Genomic DNA, 19,790 nt, shown 5'->3' with positions numbered 1-19,790 from the left:
ATTCTTGTTATCCTTTGCTATCTTGTTTGTGGCAAACACACAGATAAAGTAAACTATCATTTATCTTGTAATTCTTGTTCTCCTTTGCTGCCCTCTTCTTGGCCATGGACTAAATAAGCTCAGTGGCATTGAATTTGCAGTGCTACACAGGCAACCACAGAAGTTCAATTTTATCATCAACTGATTGCAATATATAATCCAAAAGGTGTTCTTGTAACCTGAAGTGCAGTCGCGCATGTTCCAGTAGTCCTGTTTTTGTAAATTCCTCTTTTGACGTTACCGATGGAAGCTCTACATTATTACTTTCCTTCCATTCAATAATAGACTCCTTTGTCCATTTCACAAATTGATTTTGTGATACTGGATTTATTATCGTATGGTATGGAGCCTGATGTATAACAATTGCAATTGCAGATCTGTTGGTAATTTTTAAAGATCACTCCTGGACTAGATTCTGGCATTAATCTGAGTGTTAATCTGTATCTTTTTGCCCAATAAAACATAAGCCTGCGTTCTGCATGAACCTCTATTTGTTCCAAATGTGTCACATTGTAAGCCTTTTTCCACGCCCAGACGAAGTTTGAATTCTTCTTTCCAGTCATTACACTCTTCAACTCTTCCTCTGTGATAGTTGTATGTGTTTCCTGGTGCAAGGCATTTTAGTTCCTACTATCTACATTTTCTGGAATAATTTGCACCATACCAGATCTCATAAGTGCTGTTTAACTTTTCCAGTACAGCTACTAGTCTACTACTGTTGGAAATTCCTTTTACATGCTGACATCTTGGATTTTCCTTCCAATGACTCTTTGTAAACTCACCCAATGCAAACTTCTGTCATCTGCCAGTACTTGTTTTTCGTGATATACAACATGAAATTTCTCTTTATTCTCTGAAAATTCGATTCACTACACTTTCACATGCACAATTGCCCACACCCTGTTCTTTTCTGGGCCCCAAATTAAGCACATGGTCTGATCACCATGGAATTTTCACAATTCTGTAAATGATGCAAAGTTTCACACATATAAAATGCAGTCCTATCTTAGAAGATGTGACAAACCTACTAAAGAGACAGCCTACGTTACACGTGTCCGTCCTCTGCTGGAATATTGCTGTGCAGTATGGGATCCTTACCAGGTAGGATTGACGGAGGACATCGAAAAAGTGCAAAGAAGGGCAGCTCATTTCGTGTTATCGCACAATAGGGGCGAGAGTGTCACTGATATGATACGCAAGTTGGGGTGGCGGTTACTGAAACAAAGGTGGTTTTATTTGCGGTGAGATCTATTTACGAAATTTCAATCACCAACTTTCTCTTCCAAATGTGTAAATATTTTGTTGACACCCACCTACATAGGGAGAAATGATCATCATAATTAAATAACAGAAATCAGAGCTTGAACGGAAAGATTTAGGTGTTCTTTTTTCCCACGTGCCATTTGAGAGTGGAATGGTAGAGAAGTAGTATGAAACTGGTTTGATGAACCCTCTGCCAGGCACTTAAGTGTTAATTGCAGAGTAACCATGTAGATGTAGATGTATGTGAACACTGCAACAATGAACAACAAAATAGAAGTACTGTTCAGAAGTCTGGCAACATTTTATATGCAAGCACGCGACGAACAATCAAATAAATTAAACACATGATGATGGTGCTTTATGCAGAATTACTATAAACATAACCTGTGAAATGCAACAACACAGCTATCAGTTTACACTTTCCTTCTTTGTTCTATGTATCATCATTAGGCAAATTGCGGCAGTCTACAAAAACAACTGGGAAGCAGTACCCCCTTGCAGGTATGGGGGTTAGAATATGCCCGAGGTATTCCTGCCTGTTGTACGAGGTGACTAAAAGGAGTCGCCCACTTTTTGGCCTTATACATTATGGTCCCCTTTGACAGTTTGATCTCCACATTGTCCGAATTTTTCCGCAGTGCGGGCTATTTGGAAGAGGACGGCTTATGTGATGCACCATATATCCCTCGTACATTATGATATTGTGCATCTATTATTGTCATGACACTGCTGCTCCACCCATATTCCAGCTATCTGGGCAAGAACACCTTGCAGGATGCATAATCTCCATCGATTGTCCGCTGTCCTGTTCTGCCCCCATGACAATAGAAGATTTCCATGCATGCCGTATCCAGCACGGTAGCCAGTCTGTCATATGGGGCCATTTCGTACCCTTTCGGTCGTAGCCCTGTGACAGCACAGCGATCGCACTGCCGATGCCTGAGCTGCAACCTCCCCACATATGACAAGGAGTGGATGCCTGTCTTCTTGGAGCGTTGGGACTTCCGGCAACAGCCATCATGCCAGGTGTCCTTTGCTGTGGCTGGATGGCACCCATGGGGAGAGCCCCTGATCGGAGTGGGTGGGATCAGGGTGGATGCCCCGCAATGAAGTAGACCAAGTCCTATTTTGCTGGGGACCAAATGGCCCCAGCAGTCTATAAGAAGGGGAAGATTGAATACAATGCTGCAACATATTCCCCCAAGTTGTTCGCCTCCCTGACTATACCATGGGAGGAAGGGAGGAACATAGGGCTACACAAAGAAGGCAGCCATATTCGTCTCAGTAATTAGTGTGCATCAGAACTGATGGAGACTCCTTTCTGGCTGCCAAGCCACTCTTTGTTGTAGAACACCAGGAGGATAAGTTTGATGAAGTGGCTGCACCGTCCAAAATGCACAATGGGTCAATCCTGATTCAGGCAGCATCTCCAGCTCAGTCATGAGTGTTACTTCCATGTGACAATCTGGGTAATATTCTTGTTTCAGTCAACCCCCATAAAAGCCTCAACATAGTCCAGGGGGATTATTTTTCATCATGACCTCCTGTTGCAGTCTGATGATGAGTTGTGTGCCAATTTAGAATGTAGGGTGACATGTCTATAGGGGACCTAAAGACAATGTGGTTGCTACCAGTGCCTTCATCTTGGCCTTTGAGTGTGTTTTGTTACCTGAAAAGGTCAATGTGATGGTCTACTGATGTGATGTCAAACCATACATCTCTCACCCAATGTGGTGCTGTAAGTGCTGGAAATTTGAGCACATGTCTTCCCAGTACCACTCTAGCACCACATGTCGAGACTGCGGACGTCCACTGCATCTGAATACTCCATGTGCCCCTCCTCCCACCTATGTCAACTGTGGAGAGCACAGTACTCCCAAAGGAGAGGAAAATTATGGAATACAAGATCCTTGACAGATAACTTACAGAGCAGCTACACTGAAATACTGTATGAAAGGTTGCACCCCATTCAATTACTCTCATCTTGGGCTGCTGCCATGACGTCGTGCCCCTCATTAGTAACAACACTCTCCTCATTTAAACTTGCTCAGTGGGCCCTCAGGGCCATCCAGTTCCATCCCATCCCCTGCCCCCCTCCAACCTTAGTGGTTGGGGGCACTTCTTCCAGTACTCCCAAAACTTCTACTTTGGGGGCAATGTCTTCCCAAACGTTCAGGACATTAGTCCCCACACCCCAACCAGAGAAGCAACAGCCTCCTCCGGCTCCTCTTGCATGGAAGTGGTCTCTCAGGACTCTCTCTTCCAAGGTTTCTACAAGTGTCAAAGAGGACGCAGCCAGTGGCTGAAGGAGCCACATGCTACTGGTCAAAGGACTTCATGCTGTTACTCTGTCCATGATGCTACTTCAGGGAAGCCCTCCCAGCAACCCCTAAAGAGCAGCAAGGGCAAACCGATGAAGAAGAAATCAGTTAAGAAATATGAGACTCTGGTTCTGTCTGAGGACAAGGTGGACAGTCTATTGTCCCCCGAGGACCTAGATCTTGCTGACATTTCAGACACAATGGCTGTGGATAACTGCATTCAACCGGTGGTGGCAGGTGACCCTGAGGTGTAAACTGCCTCCTTGGTCCCTTCATGCCTTCCCAGACACCCGACAGTGTCATTCTCCATTGGAACTGCTGCATTTTTTTTTCTCCCATCTGGCTGAGTTATAACAAATTTTAAGCATTACAGTTGCTTTTTGTGTTGCCCTTCAGGAAACCTGGTTTTCCGCAATGCGGACCCCTGCCCATCGTGGCTATCGGGGGTACTACAAAAACCATACTGACTGTAACAGAATGTCAGGTGGAGTCTGTATCTGTGTCATTACCTTGGTCTGCAGTGAACACCCCACCCCCCACATCACCTTTAGAAGCTGTGGCTTTCAGGGTGAGGAGAACGCAGGAAATTACTATCTGTAACATCTACCTTCCTCCATATGGTGAACTGCTGCACTATGTATTGGCTGCACTAATTTCCCAACTCCCCCCATCTTTTCTACTTCTGGGTGATTTTAGTGCCCAATAACCTTTGTGGGGTGGAACCAAGATTACTGGCCATTGTAAAGATATTGAGGAGCTACTAAATCAACTCGACCTTCACCTCCTAAATACAGGTGCCCCACTCATTTCAGTGTGGCACATGTCACATACTTGGCCATTGATTTCTTTGTTTAGAATCCTACCCTTCTCCCGTCTATCCACTGGAGAGCTCAAGACAACTTCTGTGGTCGGGAATCTCCGTTGCATGGCAGCATTGATGAGGTGATCCAGACCATCACTACCACCATTGTTGCCGCAGCTGTATTGGCAGTCCCTTGTTCCTCAGGTTGCCTCCGCAAAGCCTTGGTGTTTGCCAGAAATCACTGCAGTCATCAGAAACAGTAGGCGGGCCCTCCAACATTATGCTGATTGTCCTGACACATCCCCTGGACCAGACCGCATCCATTCCCAAATAATTAAACATCTGTCAGCAAATTACCAGCACCACCACCTTGCCATCTTCAACAGCATCTGGAGTGATGGCAAATTTCCTTCACATCGTTCCAGTGCTAAAACCTGATAAAAACCCACTAGATGTGAATAGCTGTCGTCCTATCAGTCACACCAAAGTTCTGTGCAAGCTGGTCAAACAAATGGTAAGCTGGCAGTTTTCACCGAGGTCACTCCACTACTGACAACTTTGTCTACCTGTAGTCTGCCATCCAAACAACCTTTTCCTGGCGTCAAGAGTGTTAGTGCCATCTTTTTTGACCTGACGAAAGCCTACAATACCACTTGGTGACATATCTTCATTACATGCATGAGTGGGGGTCTCGAGTCCCGCTCCTGAGTTTTATATGGAATTTTTTGTCACTCCATACTTTCAGAGTTCGAGTCAGTGCTTCACACAGTCTGCCCCACATCCAAGAGAATGGGGTCCCACAGGGCTCTATACTCAGCACCCCCACCCTTCCCCCCTTTTAATTGCCATTAATACTGTAGTCTTGCAGCTGCAGTGGGGTCATCTGTATCCCCTTCTTATATGCTGATGATTTTTGCAGTTCCTTTGGCTCCTCTTCTATTGGTGTGACTGTATTCCGACTGTATGGAGCCATATGAAAGGTGCAGTCATAGACCCTCACTCACGGCTTCCAGTTTTCAGCCGTCAAAACTTGCCATCATGCACTTCTGCCATCATCATACTGTCCATCCACATCCACAACCTTACCTTGATGAACAACTACTTAATGTGGTGGAGACTTACCAGTTTTTGGGACTGGTCTTCAATGCCCACTGAATTTGGCTTCCCCATCTTCATCAGCTTAAGGACAAGCACTGGCGGCATCTTAATATTATTCGATGCCTGAGTCACACCAACAGGGGTGCTGATTACCCTACACTGCTACAGATGTACAAAGCCCTTGTGCAGTCCCGTCTTGACTAAGGGAGCCTGGTGTATGGTTCAGCAACACCCTCAGCATCGCAGCTGATGGATCCTATACACCACTGTGGAGTTTGACTTGCGATTGGAGCTTTCCGAACGATCCTAGTGAAAGCCGCCTTGTGGCAGCTGGGGTTCCTCCACTGCAGATCAGGTGACAAAACTGCATGTGAATTATACCGCCCACGTTCATAGTTCACCTCACCATCCAATTGATCGTCTCCTTTTCCCTAAATGGTGATCCATCTACCACAATGACGGCCCAGATCAGGGATTCCAATTGCAGTCCGTGTCCAGTTGTGCTTACTGAAATCGACACTTTACTTCTACCAACTTTCCTGAGGGTCCACTCCTGTATACCTCCACAGTCCATGCCTCGGCCACAGCTTTGTCTGGATCTACTGCAAGGCCCAAAAGGCTCAGTTCCACCTAGGCCCTCTGCCAGCGATTTTTCTCTATTCTTGATGAGTTCCAGGGCTCAGAAATAGTCCACACTGATGGCTCAATGGTCATACTGGTTTGGTTTACGCTTATGTTGGACATAATGAACAGCTCTCCTGGCTGGATGACTGCAGTGTTTTCACTGCAGAATTGGTAGCTAGCTCTCACACTCTTTAGCATATCCACTCCTGCGCAGGTGAGTCCTTCGTCATCTGTAGTGACTCTGTAAGCAGCCTGCAAGCTCTCAACCAGTGCTTCCTTCACCATCTTTTGGTAATGACTATCCAGGAGTCTCCTTGAGGTTTAGTGTCCTTCAGTTGGACCCCAGGACATGTCAGGATCCCAAGCAATTAACTTGCTGTCAGACTGGCCAAACAGGCTACCAGGTAAACCAACTCTCGAGATCCGTCCACCAGAGTATGATCTCCGATCGGTCTTGCACTGTAAAGTTTTCGGGATATGGGATACTGAATGGTGCACACTCTGGAGACAATCCATGCAAGCCTCTTGCGGGGACTCCGTTGCCCTTTGCTGTCTCCGCATTGGCCATACTTGATTAACTCATGGTCATCTCCGCCGTCGCGAGGTGTTGCTATGGTTCCCACTTGACTGTCATCCACATATTATTGGACTGCCCAATTTTAGCTGCCCGTCACACTGCCAATAGTATTTGGAGACAATGCCTCAATGGCTGATATAGTTTTACATATTTGTGAGAGACGTTTTTATCACACAATCTAATGGTAGGCGTTTGACCTTCTCCCCCAGGCTTCCACCTTTAACTACTCCTCACTCTGTCTTTGCTGTTTGTTTACCTTGGTGTTCGTCTTTTCTCTATCTATATTCCTCTAGCCTTGTCTTTTAGACTGGAGATTTTAGTGTGTTTCTGAATGGCTGGCTCATTCTTGTTTCTTCTTGTGATCAGCCACCCCACTTTATCTACTATATTCTTTTAATACCTTCTACCACTTTTTTCCTTTCAGTGCATTTTCTCCCCTTTTGTCTCGCCTCTTTCATTTTATCTTTCAGTGTGTTTCCCAGTTAGTTTTGCGCCTTTTTTACTTCCCAGACTCTTTTGGGAGATGGTTTTCTCCGTGACCTGTTTGAATGTGGAAAGACCCTGTAGTTTGGGCCCTTTCTCTCCGAACCAACCAATCTGAAAGTAGTGGAAATCCTCTTGTAGTACAAAATGGTTATCTGTACATACTGTGCAGAGGCTGTTGTTAACATAAATAGGTTTCATTTCGGTGACTCTTTGAAGCTTACACTCTACAAAAAATATTAAATATTATCACGTTGTCATCTCACTTCAACTACAAGATTCATACCCCAAATAAAAGTAGACACTTCTAAGATTCCAGCAAGGGACAAAACATCGATGTTTGTCTTAAGATGTAACTACAATGTAAGCTCAAATTTAGGTGTCAGTCATTAGGAAATGGATAATACAAGCTATCTTTTTGTGTCATATAATGTATCTTCTTGGCAGATACCTGTGACTCTGCATTAGCTGCTTGTCTCTTGTTTGATTACACAGCTCTAACGATTCCAAAAATGTGACAATTTTGTAAATGAAAGCGATGTTCTACCATGTTCCTTTTTTCTTGCATCTGTCCTACTCCACTCACTCACTCCTAATGATCCTCGCTGTCTTTCTCTGACCACCTTATCAGGGACACAGTTGAAGAACAAAGGGGAGAGTGCCTCCATGGACTCCAGTTTTGATCTTCAAGCACTATGAAAGCCTACCTTAGATGTTGCGTCGCTGAAGGTCTGTTTCCTCCAAAATTTGAAAATTTTTGGTGTCCACTGAATCTGAGATGTGAAATTCTTACTTCTCTGTTTTTGATATGTGATTACATTTCAGATTTAAAATTTGTTCCTCATATGATCTGCCCTTTCGGAGTCCTCCTCGGCACTCAACAATTTCTGCTCATTTTACGCTAATAGGAAAAAGTGCACCATGAAGGAATTATCCGATTGGGACGAAAATCAGTAGATGAGACGTACATTGAGGTGATAAAAGTCGTAGGATACCTCCTAATATTGTGTCGGACCTACTTTCGCCTGACTTAGTGCAGCAACTTGACGTGGCATGGATTCAAGTCGTTGGAAGTCCCCTGCAGAAATCTTGAGTCATGTTTCCTCTACAGCCATCCATAACTGCGAAAGTGTTGCCAGTGCAGGAGTTTGTGCACAAACTAACCTCTCAATTATGTTCCATAAATATTCAATGATCTTCATTTCGGGCGATCTTGTGGCCAGATTATTCACTCAATTTGACCGGAAACCAACGTGAACAACTGTGGCCAGCTGACATGGCGCTTTGTCATTCACAAAAATTCCATCATTGTTTGGAAACATGAATGGCTGCAAATGGTCTCCAAGTAGCACAACATAATCATTTTCAGTCAATAATCAGGCCTGAGGACCTAGTCAGTTCCATGTAAACACATCCATCACCTGCTTGCATAGTGCCTCGTTAACAATTTGGGCCTATGGCTTCATGGGGTCTGTGCCACATTCGAAATCTACCATCAGCTCTTACCAAATGAAATTGGGACTCATCTGAGCAGGCATGGTTTTCCAGTTGTCTAGGGTCCAACTGATACCGTCACATGCTCATGAGAGGTACTTCAGATGATGTGCTATCAGCAGGGCACTCTTGTCAGTCGTCGCTGGCTACCATAGTCCATTAATGCCAGATTTCGCCACACTGTCCCAATGGATACATCCATCACACGTCCCTCATTGGTTTCCATGGTTATTTCACAGAATGTTGCTTGTCTGTTAGCACTGACAACTCTACGCAAATGCCACTGGTCTTAATTATTAAATGAAGGCTGTCGTCCAGTGCATTGTCTGTGGTGAGAGGTAATGCCTAGAATTTGGTATTCTCAGCACTCTCGACATATGGATCTCGAAATATTGAATTCCCTAACAATTTCCTAAATGGAATATCCCTTGCATCTAGCTCCAACTATCATTCCGAGTCCAGAGTCTGTCAATTCCTGCCATTTTATACTTTGTGTCTGCAGTACTACTGCCATCTGTATTTACATATTGTTGTCCCATGACTTGTCACCTCAATGTACATGTGCAGACAAAAAAATGATTGCAACTGAAGAAAAATTGGATGATTTATGCAAGAGAATGACCTTCACAAATTGAGCAAGTCAATAACGTGCTGGTTCACCCCTGACCATCACGCAAGCAGTTACTTGGCTTGGCATTGATTGATAGAGTTGTCAGATGTCCTCCTGAGGAATGTAATGCCAAATTATGTTCAACTGGCCCATTAGATCACCGAAATTCTGAGCTGCTTGGTTGTATCCCAGTTGGGGAGAGATCTGATGACCTTGCTGGCCAAGCAAGGCCATTATGGGCAGAGTTCTTCAAGCAGCATGGAATTTTGAAGATCTACCATGTCAGTTGGACAGAATTTAAAATGACATACCTCAGGGGGAAATCCAGCAACTCTACCAGCTGAGTAACTGCTTACATAAGGGCCAGAAGTGGACAACTGCATTATTGACTTGCTCAATTTGTGAAATTCTCTCTCTTTCATGAAATAAATTTGCAGTTGTGAAAGTCGGCAGCCATCAGCCATATAATGGAATGACAACAATGAATATTTATGCCAGAGCAGGACTCGAACCCAGATTTACAGCTTATTACACGCATGCATGTGAGAAGGAACATTGCATCATACTTCTGAACAACACAGGTACTGCTGTATCATGTCTCTCTTTCTCTTGAATAAATCATCCAATTTTTACAAAGTTGTAATCTTTTTTTTTTTCTGTAGTTGTACATAACATCCACCAATTTCTGTCCCATTTGGATAATTCCTTCATGGCGCATCATTTTTAAGAATCTGTCAGTTCAATGATAACTTTCTCTTTTAACATACTTCAGGAGTTCTACAATGATCCCACCATCCCAAGGAGATTTACTGTTCTTAAATATATTTATAATGTTCCTTATGTCTTCTGCAATTTGGTAGTTCTGAGTTGTAATTTACTTCTTACGGATAATGTTGAACGTCTCAGTTTAGCAGATCTTCAGAGTACTTTGCGACAGCTGGTATTTTTCCATGTCACCATGTACTAACTTTCAACACCAACTGGCTCTCATTTACTGACACTCTGTTTCTCCTCCTGCAGTTGACCACATGTATCTCCTTTCCCTACAGGTAAACTGTTTCCTTTGCAGGATACACGTACACTATGTGATCAAAAGTATCTGGACACCTGGCTGAAAATGACTTTCAAGTTTGTGGCACCCCCTATCAGTAATGCTGGAATTCAATATTGTGTTGGCCCACCCTTAGCCTAGATGACAGTTTTCACTCTCACAGGCATACGTTCAATCAGGTTCTGGAAGGGTTTCTTGGGAAATGGCAGCCCATTATTCATGGAGTGCTGCACTGAGGAGAGGTGTCGATGTTGGTTGGTGAGGTCTGGCATGAAGTCGGTTTTCCAAAACATGCCAAAGGTGTCCTATAGGATTCAGGTCAGGACTCTTTGCAGGCCAGTCCATTGCAGGGGTGTTATTGTCATGTAACCATTCCGCCACAGGCAGTGCATTATGAACAAGTGCTTGATCATGTTGAAAGATGCAGTCGCCATTCCCGAATTGCTCTTCAACAGTGAGAAGCAAGAAGGTGCTTAAAACATCAATGTAGGCCTGTGGTGTGATATTGCCATGCAAAACAACAAAGGGTGCAAGCCCCTTCCATGAAAAACACGACAACACCGTAATACTACCGCACCTGAATTTTACTGTTCGCATTTCACACTCTGGTAGAAGATGTTCACCTGGCATTTGCCATACCCACACCCTGCCATCAGATCGCCACATTATGTATTGTGATTCGTCACTACACACAATGTTTTTCCACTGTTCAATCGTCGAATGTTTACACTACTTACATCAAGCAAGGTGTTGTTTGGCATAAACTGGCATGATGTGTGGCTTATGAGCAGCCACTTGCCCATGAAATCCAAGTTTTCTCACCTCCTACTTAACTGTTGTAGTACTTGCAGTGGATCCTAATGCAGTTTGGAATTACTGTATGATGGTCTACATTATGACCTCCTTCAACTAGTGTGTGTGTGTGTGTGTGTGTGTGTGTGTGTGTGTGTGTGTGTGTGTGTGTGTGTTGGGGTTTATGGGCGCTCAACATCCGAGGTCATCAGTGCCCTCTTCAACTATTGGCGATCTCTGTCAGTCAACAGACGAGGTCGGCCTGTACGATTTCGTGCAGTATGTGTCCCTTCACTTTTACACTTCACTATCACATCTGAAACAGTGGGCCTAGGGATGTTCAGGAGTGTGGAAATCTCACGTACAGACATATGACACTAGTGACACCCAATCACCTGACCGTGTTTGAAGTCCGAGAGTTCCACAGAGCACCCCATTCCGCTCTCTCACAATGTCAAATAACTACTGAGGTCGCTGATATGGAGTAACTGGCAGCACAATGCACCTAATATGAAAAAACATATGTTTCTGGGGATGTCTGGATACTTTTGACCACTTAGTGTATCTCAGAGCTGTCATTTTGAATGCCCTTCTCGGCATGTCTCTATCACCACATGATTACCCAAACAAACAATCCTAGAAGAGCATTGGGTGATATCCATGTTTTTGTTAAAGATGTTTAAATTGATAAGATTTTGTTGTTTTCTGAAAAGCTTTCCTTGCCATTGGCAGTCCGCATTTTATATCTTTAATTTTGCTGTTCACACAGGGTCTCATTTATTGCATTTAGTGCCTCATTTCCTAACCCGATTCCCTCAACATCCTCTGGTTTTATTTGTCTGCACAACATTACCACTGTTTTAATTTGCTGATGTTCACCTTATAACCTCTTTTCAAAATACTATGAATTCCATTCAACCTGCATCTGACTGTTACACTGCCAATGGAAGACCTTTCTCCTCACCGAACTTTAATCAACTTTCTGAATTGCTCTTTTGGTATTATTTACATTTTGTACATAACATTTCACTCCCTGTATTCAAAGTTTATTCAAAAGTTTTTCCACTAAGCATACAAATGGTATCAATGTGGATCAGGCTTAACCAAATTTTAACAAAACTTGTCAAGTTCAATGAGTACATAGCAAATTGTGTAATTCCTTGGCTTATGAAAAGGTAATAAACTGGCCTGGCAACAGCACATCAATTAATGGAAAGTACAGTGTCCCATTCAAAAGAGGTCCCCACAAACATATAGTAATTCCTCCGAAATTGCACCGTGTAACTTTTGACGCGGCAACATTGCAACATCATTTGATGTAACAGGGTATTTCTATGCATCACGGGGGCTGGAGCTCAGTGTTTAGTGACAGTGTATTGCTATTCTCTTGAAGGAGTTTCTTGTGAGACAATATTGGATTAATGGTTCCAGCAAGGCATGTCAGCGAATTTTTATTGAACCCTTTGGTGACTAGCATATACCATCTAAGTGCTGCATACAAAAGTTAGTGAGCAAGAGTGGTGGAACAGTGTCGAATCTTCAGAGTGGGGGATTGCTGCCCTTATTGGGAAAAAAGTGACTGATGTGAAACAATTGCTGACCTCTCCTGCAATTCTGGTCAACGTTTTATCTCATGAATGTGGGACGTGATTTTGCTGTTTATTTCTGCAGTTTATTGCTCAAGCCAGGAATATTGTGGTACAAATGGTTCAGTGACGAGGTGGGGTTCCACACCTTTGGCTATGTAAACTCTCAGAATACAAGTTTGTTGTGTAACGAAAATCGACATGCATTTGTCGAGAAATCCCTACATTTACAAAAGATTGGCATGTTCTGTGTAATGTCACATCGCCGGCTCAATTTTTTTCGAGTCTACTGTGACAAGTGAAGTTTGGATCAAAATGTTTCGTGAATTTGTGAACTAGTTGGACGATAAAAAAACTTGCCTTCTGCTGATACCAACAGGATAGCACAATACACTACATGTCTCGAGTGACAATGGCTGAGGTCTAATCATTTTCCCCCCCCGCAGAGTGATTCCAAAAAGACTGTGGCCCCCAAGGTCACCTAATTTAAGACTACATGACTTCATAATCTGGGGTGGCCTAATAGGCGAGGTCTACACGAATAAACCACACAACTTGGAAGATTTATGAGCGATCATGATACTTTAAATCTAGGCAGTAACTCCAGAGGTTCTAGCAGCAATTTTTGAGAACCCGCAGCGTTGTGTTCAACTGTGTTTACAAGTTAAGGGCAGTCACTTCTAGCACCTTTTGTGATTCACCTTTACTTTCCCATGAACAAGGTATGGCAGTATGGCATGTCGATTTTTATGCAAAGCCTTTAACAGATAATGAAAACAAGGTGAAACTACGTCCAGATGACATGAGGTTGGGCGGCCACCCCTCAGTAGTAGACGTCAGATGTAGGCCGGGCAGACTGGTAAAACAGGAGAGAGAGGAACCTGGGTGGAACTAACATTAGACTTTAATGCTGGTCAGAGTAAAAATGTGTCTGAACACATAGTACACCGAACACTCCTAACGATAGGTCTCTGCAGCTGACGACCCATGAATGTGCCAATGTTAATACCACAACAGCGGCAACTATGACAAATGGGCATGTGACCATTGGCACAGTGCTGCATGGTCTGATGAATCACAATATCTTCATCATGCCAATGGTAGGGTGCGAACCCGATGTCTTCCAGGGGAAAGCTCCTTGACACCTATACTGTGGGGCATACATGGGTCCAGTGGAGCTAGCAAAATGCATCATGATGGCCAAGGAGCATCATACACTGGTTGCAGACCAAGTACACCCCTTCATGGTGGTCATGTGGCATTTTTCACAAGGCCAGAAGTGAGATGGAATGGTTCGAGAAACACAGTGACGAGTTCCAACTGATGTGCCGGCCCGCAACTCGCCAGATCTGAAACTGATCAAACACACCTAGGATGTGATTGAACATGGCATCAGAGCTCATTGGATCCCCTCCCCGGCATTTATGGGAATTAGGTAACTTTCATGTGCAGATGTGGTGCCATCCAGTGAAGTACAAAGACCTCATTGCTCCCTTGCCACGATGCGTCGTCGCTGTTATCAATGCCAAAGGTGAACACACTGGCTATTAGGTAGGTGGTCAAAGTTCTGGCTGATCAGTACATAAGAAAAAAAATGTTCACATAAACCATCGCTTCCTATCTAGAATTCAGAGTGGAATCTTATGGTGCAAAAGTCTACCACTTTGCCAGTAAAGATCAGGCATGTATCATTAAACCTCCACTAATCAGAAACAAAACATTTACCAAACACTTAAACTCTGGATTGTAAACCTAGTTAAGATTAATTTTCATATTTAATATGTTTTTAAATTCTGTAGTATACAGATGGGTGTTTTGAATCTGTAAAGGTCCATAAACAATTAGTACGCAGCTGCAAATAGAAGAAGTAGCTCTTTTTTAATAAGTAACTGCTTTCCTCCTCTAAAGCTGTCTATAATCCAAAGGTTTGAACACATCACTTTACTAACCATGGTCCTACACATTTTCAACATTAAAGATTAAATGGCAAATTGTAGGACCAACTGGGAATTCATGAACCATAAAAGGTTACTGAGAAACGTGAGATAGGAAATTTGAATCCACCAATATTTAAGAAGAAAGTAAGAGTACCTTATTAGCAATTCTAATAATTTTTCAAAATGTTTGGACTCTTGAATACAATTTCTATTTAACACTGATGTTCTCTGTCTGTCTGTCTGTCTGTGTGTTTTTTTTTTTTTTATTTAAAGCAGTCAACTTCTTGTTAGCATACTTTACAGAAGTTGCTTGCAACGGTGACTGCTTCTTTTGATTAATAACATAACTCATTCCACATCCCAGAAGATATTTACAGAGTACAATGTGTGAAAAAAAAAACACCATCTGGCCACCAAAGGTCTCAAACAATGGAAGAAAAACACTGTTACATCAAAGAAAGACAGGGCTAAAATTTACAACTCCTCTGAGGATACATCAATCCAAGGTGTTCAGTCATTTATTCATAACAATGTGAGGTCAGATAGTGCTGGACACTTACTATGAATGCAATTGGTGTGTCCTCGAGTCTTGCAACATTACACTTTTAATATCTTAAATTCAGACAAAGGCACAGTTCAAGTGACATTTCAGAACAATGATATAGGTTTTAGAGAGAGCACTAGCTGGTTATGGTTAGCCATCCTCCCTTGTAATGCAAGTATCAAGTATGAAGGCCTGTTCACACATGCAAACACTACGGATTAAGTTACGAGAAACACTCATATCTCCAGATCTGGCCTTTTACAAAACTTTTGTGCTAGATGCAGACAATTTCTGCTTTAACTGAGGAATCCCTAAGGCATGACGCCACCGTTAGTTAACAGAAACAATGTTGTGTTGTTGCAAAGGCATCGTGGTCTACTGCTGGGAAGTAATGGTATTAAAAGAAGATTTACAGATGATATGTAAATACTCATTACCTAGTTTCAAACTGTTTGAGTAATTGATGGTATGCCTTGTTGCAAAATATGCATTTGAAGTCCTTAGTTTCAATTTTAGACAAATGAGGGTTTTAGATTCACTAAAAGTTATCTTTTTTGTACTAATGCAAACAAAGAATCTTTTATTTTTTCTTATCTGGTAGCAATATGTCATCTTAATAACCAGAGAGGAAGCCTTTAATAAAACTAATATTACAATTATTTTGAAATACAATTCAAATATCTCAGAATAAAATTACCAGTTCCATATGACACATACAAATAGTAACTAAAACTTTGTTACTTTCTATACAGTTACAGCTGTTAGAGAATCTATCTCTAAATAGTGACTTACTTCCTAACAGTTTATAGCATTTTTACACACAAATGTTGGTAGAATTATCATTTTTAAAAATTTGTATACCACATTTGTAAGGAAAAGAAGAAGAAATTAAGGAACACTGATGAGCAGCCCAATATAAATGTTGTAAACAAGTATCACAAGTATCACATTATCAATTTAACACAAATATCACATCAATTTAAATTCATGATATAAAACATGAATTTTATCACTCCAGATGTCAAGGCACTTTGTTTCTCACGCAGGCTTGATGCATAAAGGACAGACCGGTCTCTGGAAGAAGGAAAAAAAGAAATGATAATATAGTATTAATTTGAAGGTGGAAAAAGAAACCTGCAGACAAAAACGTGACCCATGAACTGTTAAACTGTCACTGCATTTGAAAAGAACATAAAAATAGTAAGGGTCGGTAAAGCTGAAACAGTAAGAAGTACTTATCCAAACAGAGAACAAACAGCGGTTAAACATTGCATACCTCTTTTTTTGCAATTCTGAAATCACAAACTGTACTTAACATAACTGATTCTGAAACTTCTGACTTGTGCCGTAAGATGCAATTTCTATTATCAAGTCTCAGACCATCTTGTTTTGCACCATCTTGTTTTGCAGAAGTGAATAACAGTCACAAAAACTGAGATTAAACATGTGAAATGGCAATGTATAGCTTACTAAAGAAATTTACGTACAGATCACTAAGGAGGATTTTGACTGTAATTTTAAACTTCAAAGGAAATTGTCATTTTCACAGAAAGGGATTTGGTGAAACTCTCACTCCAGTATCAATATAAAATTAATTTGGTGTTACTGTCTGGGTCACATTTCTTAACCTTTTGTCAGTCAGAAAATAGTTCAGCATCATCATCTTTTCAACTATTAAAAGGCCTAGTTAAAGTTTTAATTATCACCTCAATGGAAAAAAAATGATTTGGTATGCATTTAATTTGTATGTACATGCCTACAAGTTTAGGTACACATCAAAATTTGTGCAAAAGTATCTTAGTATGTCATTAATGGAGCTGAAACAATACGATGCATCACATTGACAAAGTGGATAATGAGCTGTGCTGTTTTACTTGGACTCCTCTGCTGGCATACTATGTTACTGTGGGTTTCAATGTGTACCAGGCCAGCAGACATGTATCTGCAAACAAACGAAAAAATTACAGAATTTTATTTATTTTTTTAAATTTTTTTTTAAGATGATGCTTAAAACTTAAACTTATTTATCTGCAAACTCAAGTTTGGATTCTTATCCAGACATTTCCAATATGTCTTTGGAAGGAAGAAACATTTCTCTGCTCTCCTTACAACACAATGAGCAATTTTTTTCTCTCCACGAGGATGAATTATGATAGATGTTTTAACCTGTACAAAAATTTAGTTTGTCTGGCATTTACACCAGTCTCAATAAATGAATATTACTAATGCCTGTAAGATGTCCCCCCTCCCCATGGCTTTGTATGGAACCCTCTTTGCCTGCAAATGTACGTAATTGCAAGTGCTAGTTCACTATTTAAAAGTTGGAGTTCACTATTTAAAAGTTGGTCAGTGAGACAGAAAGTGAAATTTAAATGGACATAAACTTAAAAACTAATCTGATGGTATTCATTTACAGCCCCTAGCAACTGACCACTAAACTTTAGAAAAAGGGGATGGGTTCTGAGGAATCTGATGGCCAGTAATTTTGCAAGCCACATATGTCATCAATGAAAGTGTTTCATACAACCATAAGAGAATTTAAAAATCTATAAACTGAATTAGAAGCAGATTACAATGCAAAATGGTTGTACTAAACATTGTGAATGCCCTGCAGATTTATGTGGTTGGTATCCTGAGAGGATTTACATGCTGAGAAAACAGACATCTGTCAACCACAAAAATGCATAGGAACCAATTGTTCAGGTAAATTGATAATTTTGAGAAATATGAATGTACAACATACTGCTCAATGTTAAAGAAAAGTAGCATCCAGTTTTACTATTTAGTCATGCAATATTTTGATTCCAAGACAGCAAACCTCTTTTCCAGCTTTAGACACACATTTATTTTAAATAAAAAACTAATAAAAAAAACTATTCCGTATCAGTTAACAACCTGTAGTCACCACAACAGGCTTTAGAGAACATGAGCCTTCTGAAGGTAGAATGCTAAAGGTTGGTACACCACAACAATCAGTTTCTTATAACAGTACGTGTTCAGAAAATAAAGCCTCCTAATTCTTTCTAATAATGGAATCTAAATTATAAGACATTGTTACATGTTATGCAGTGTTAATATTAGTGCTTCCTCAACATTTCTTCACCTCCATGTGCAAGAACGTGAAGTAATTGGGGAATATCTCAAGTGGAGGACTTAAAGGAAGCATATGGTCAGAGCTCAGGATACGCAAGTCCATGCTTGCATACAGTATGAACAGGAAACATCAGCACAAACAATTCACACCCTGGTCCATACCAATCAAATACTGAAATGAAATGAATAAATAACTTTGCTGGACTGCTATTAATTAGGGTGTGTAAGTTGCCTTATTTCATAAATATACCTGGAACAGGTAAGAAGATCCAGCCAACGAAACTTTTTGAACATTATGATCAATGGTCACCAACAATGGCCCAGATCTCACTGCAATTCTGTGACTTCTGTCAACAATGTTTGCACCTCACTTTTGTTTCATTCCATCTCAAGACCAATAGAAAGCTGGATGTATGGAGTGAGCTCTGAGCGAGTCGTGCTGAAACAGTTGCACTTAGAGGGACAAGCCTTACATTAGTCTATTCTGAAACACAACACAGATGCTAAGTACACAGTCAGTCCAGTGGCATATTGGTTACCCTCTTGTCTGGGTTGTTGATTTTGTTTGATATCTAAGATGACTTTTGCTAACTGCCCATGCCACACAACTGCTGGATGTAGATTGGTCACTGAGGATTACATACAGTTCACTGTATCACCATGGGCCCATGCAGCAATCTGTACTAATATCATTAGCACCCACTGTGAAAGGGGTTTTCCTCTAGCAAGATGCAGCTGACTCTGCTACCACTGAATTTTTATGTCATACTAGCCCTCTACATCAACATCAAAGGCATTGCCAGACAAAGAGCACAACATATTAGAGAAATCCCACTGCTGAGACTCAGATTACAGTCATTGGTTTTGCCATGAGGATACTGCACCTACTCAGTAGAGAGGAATATTCCACATTCTCATTACATGGATAAGCATAACCAGTTCAGTTCAGGCTTCCACCATCAAGTGACCAATATCCACAATGTGCACACTGGGAAATTCGAGAACAAACACTGGAAGTTAAGTGGGCTACTATTTTCTTTTAGCTTAAAAACTACTCCAGGTGGATCTGTGAGCAGAGCACAAATCAAGAGGAGGGGAGGGGAGGTGTTCATGGATGTGTCCTAACAAGAGGCTTCAGTAGGGCATGATGAAGTTCGCAAGAGAATGAATGTGGACTGCTGTTGCGACTCTGTATCCAGGACTCCACTGAGTGGAATCAAATCCCCCCCCCCCCCCTTTTGGAAAAAGGACTTAATAGATTGGATGCTCAGGGAAACTGTAAACTTTGATTGCATGGGAAAAGTTGTTGATGTCTGTTTTGAAGGGGTGAAGGAGGATACTTTACAAGAGGCTATCTACATGACTAATCCAAAATACAATAGTTGTGAGCTACAGTTTTAACACTAGTGGGACTACCATATACTATGCATGATTCCCATAGTGTACTCATGATACGGCTTTGGACAGGTGCATAAG

The 19,790-nt window shown here is 41.6% G+C and overlaps 1 protein-coding gene across 1 annotated transcript in view; it reads right to left on the bottom strand.

Annotated features, from left to right (window-relative positions):
- Positions 1 to 15,192: 15,192 nt before the first annotated feature.
- The window catches only part of LOC126184773 (uncharacterized), a 59,153-nt gene continuing 54,555 nt past the window's right edge, over positions 15,193 to 19,790 (bottom strand). Inside the window, exon 3 of the mRNA XM_049927329.1 lies at positions 15,193 to 16,295. Within this exon, the coding sequence (XP_049783286.1) occupies positions 16,260 to 16,295 (36 nt within the window). The 3' untranslated portion in view covers positions 15,193 to 16,259. The remainder of the gene's footprint in view (positions 16,296 to 19,790) is intronic.

The sequence above is a fragment of the Schistocerca cancellata genome, chromosome 1 (assembly GCF_023864275.1).
Source record: "Schistocerca cancellata isolate TAMUIC-IGC-003103 chromosome 1, iqSchCanc2.1, whole genome shotgun sequence".
Taxonomy (NCBI): Eukaryota; Metazoa; Arthropoda; class Insecta; order Orthoptera; family Acrididae; genus Schistocerca; species Schistocerca cancellata.
This window is presented reverse-complemented; position numbering and strand designations above follow the sequence as displayed.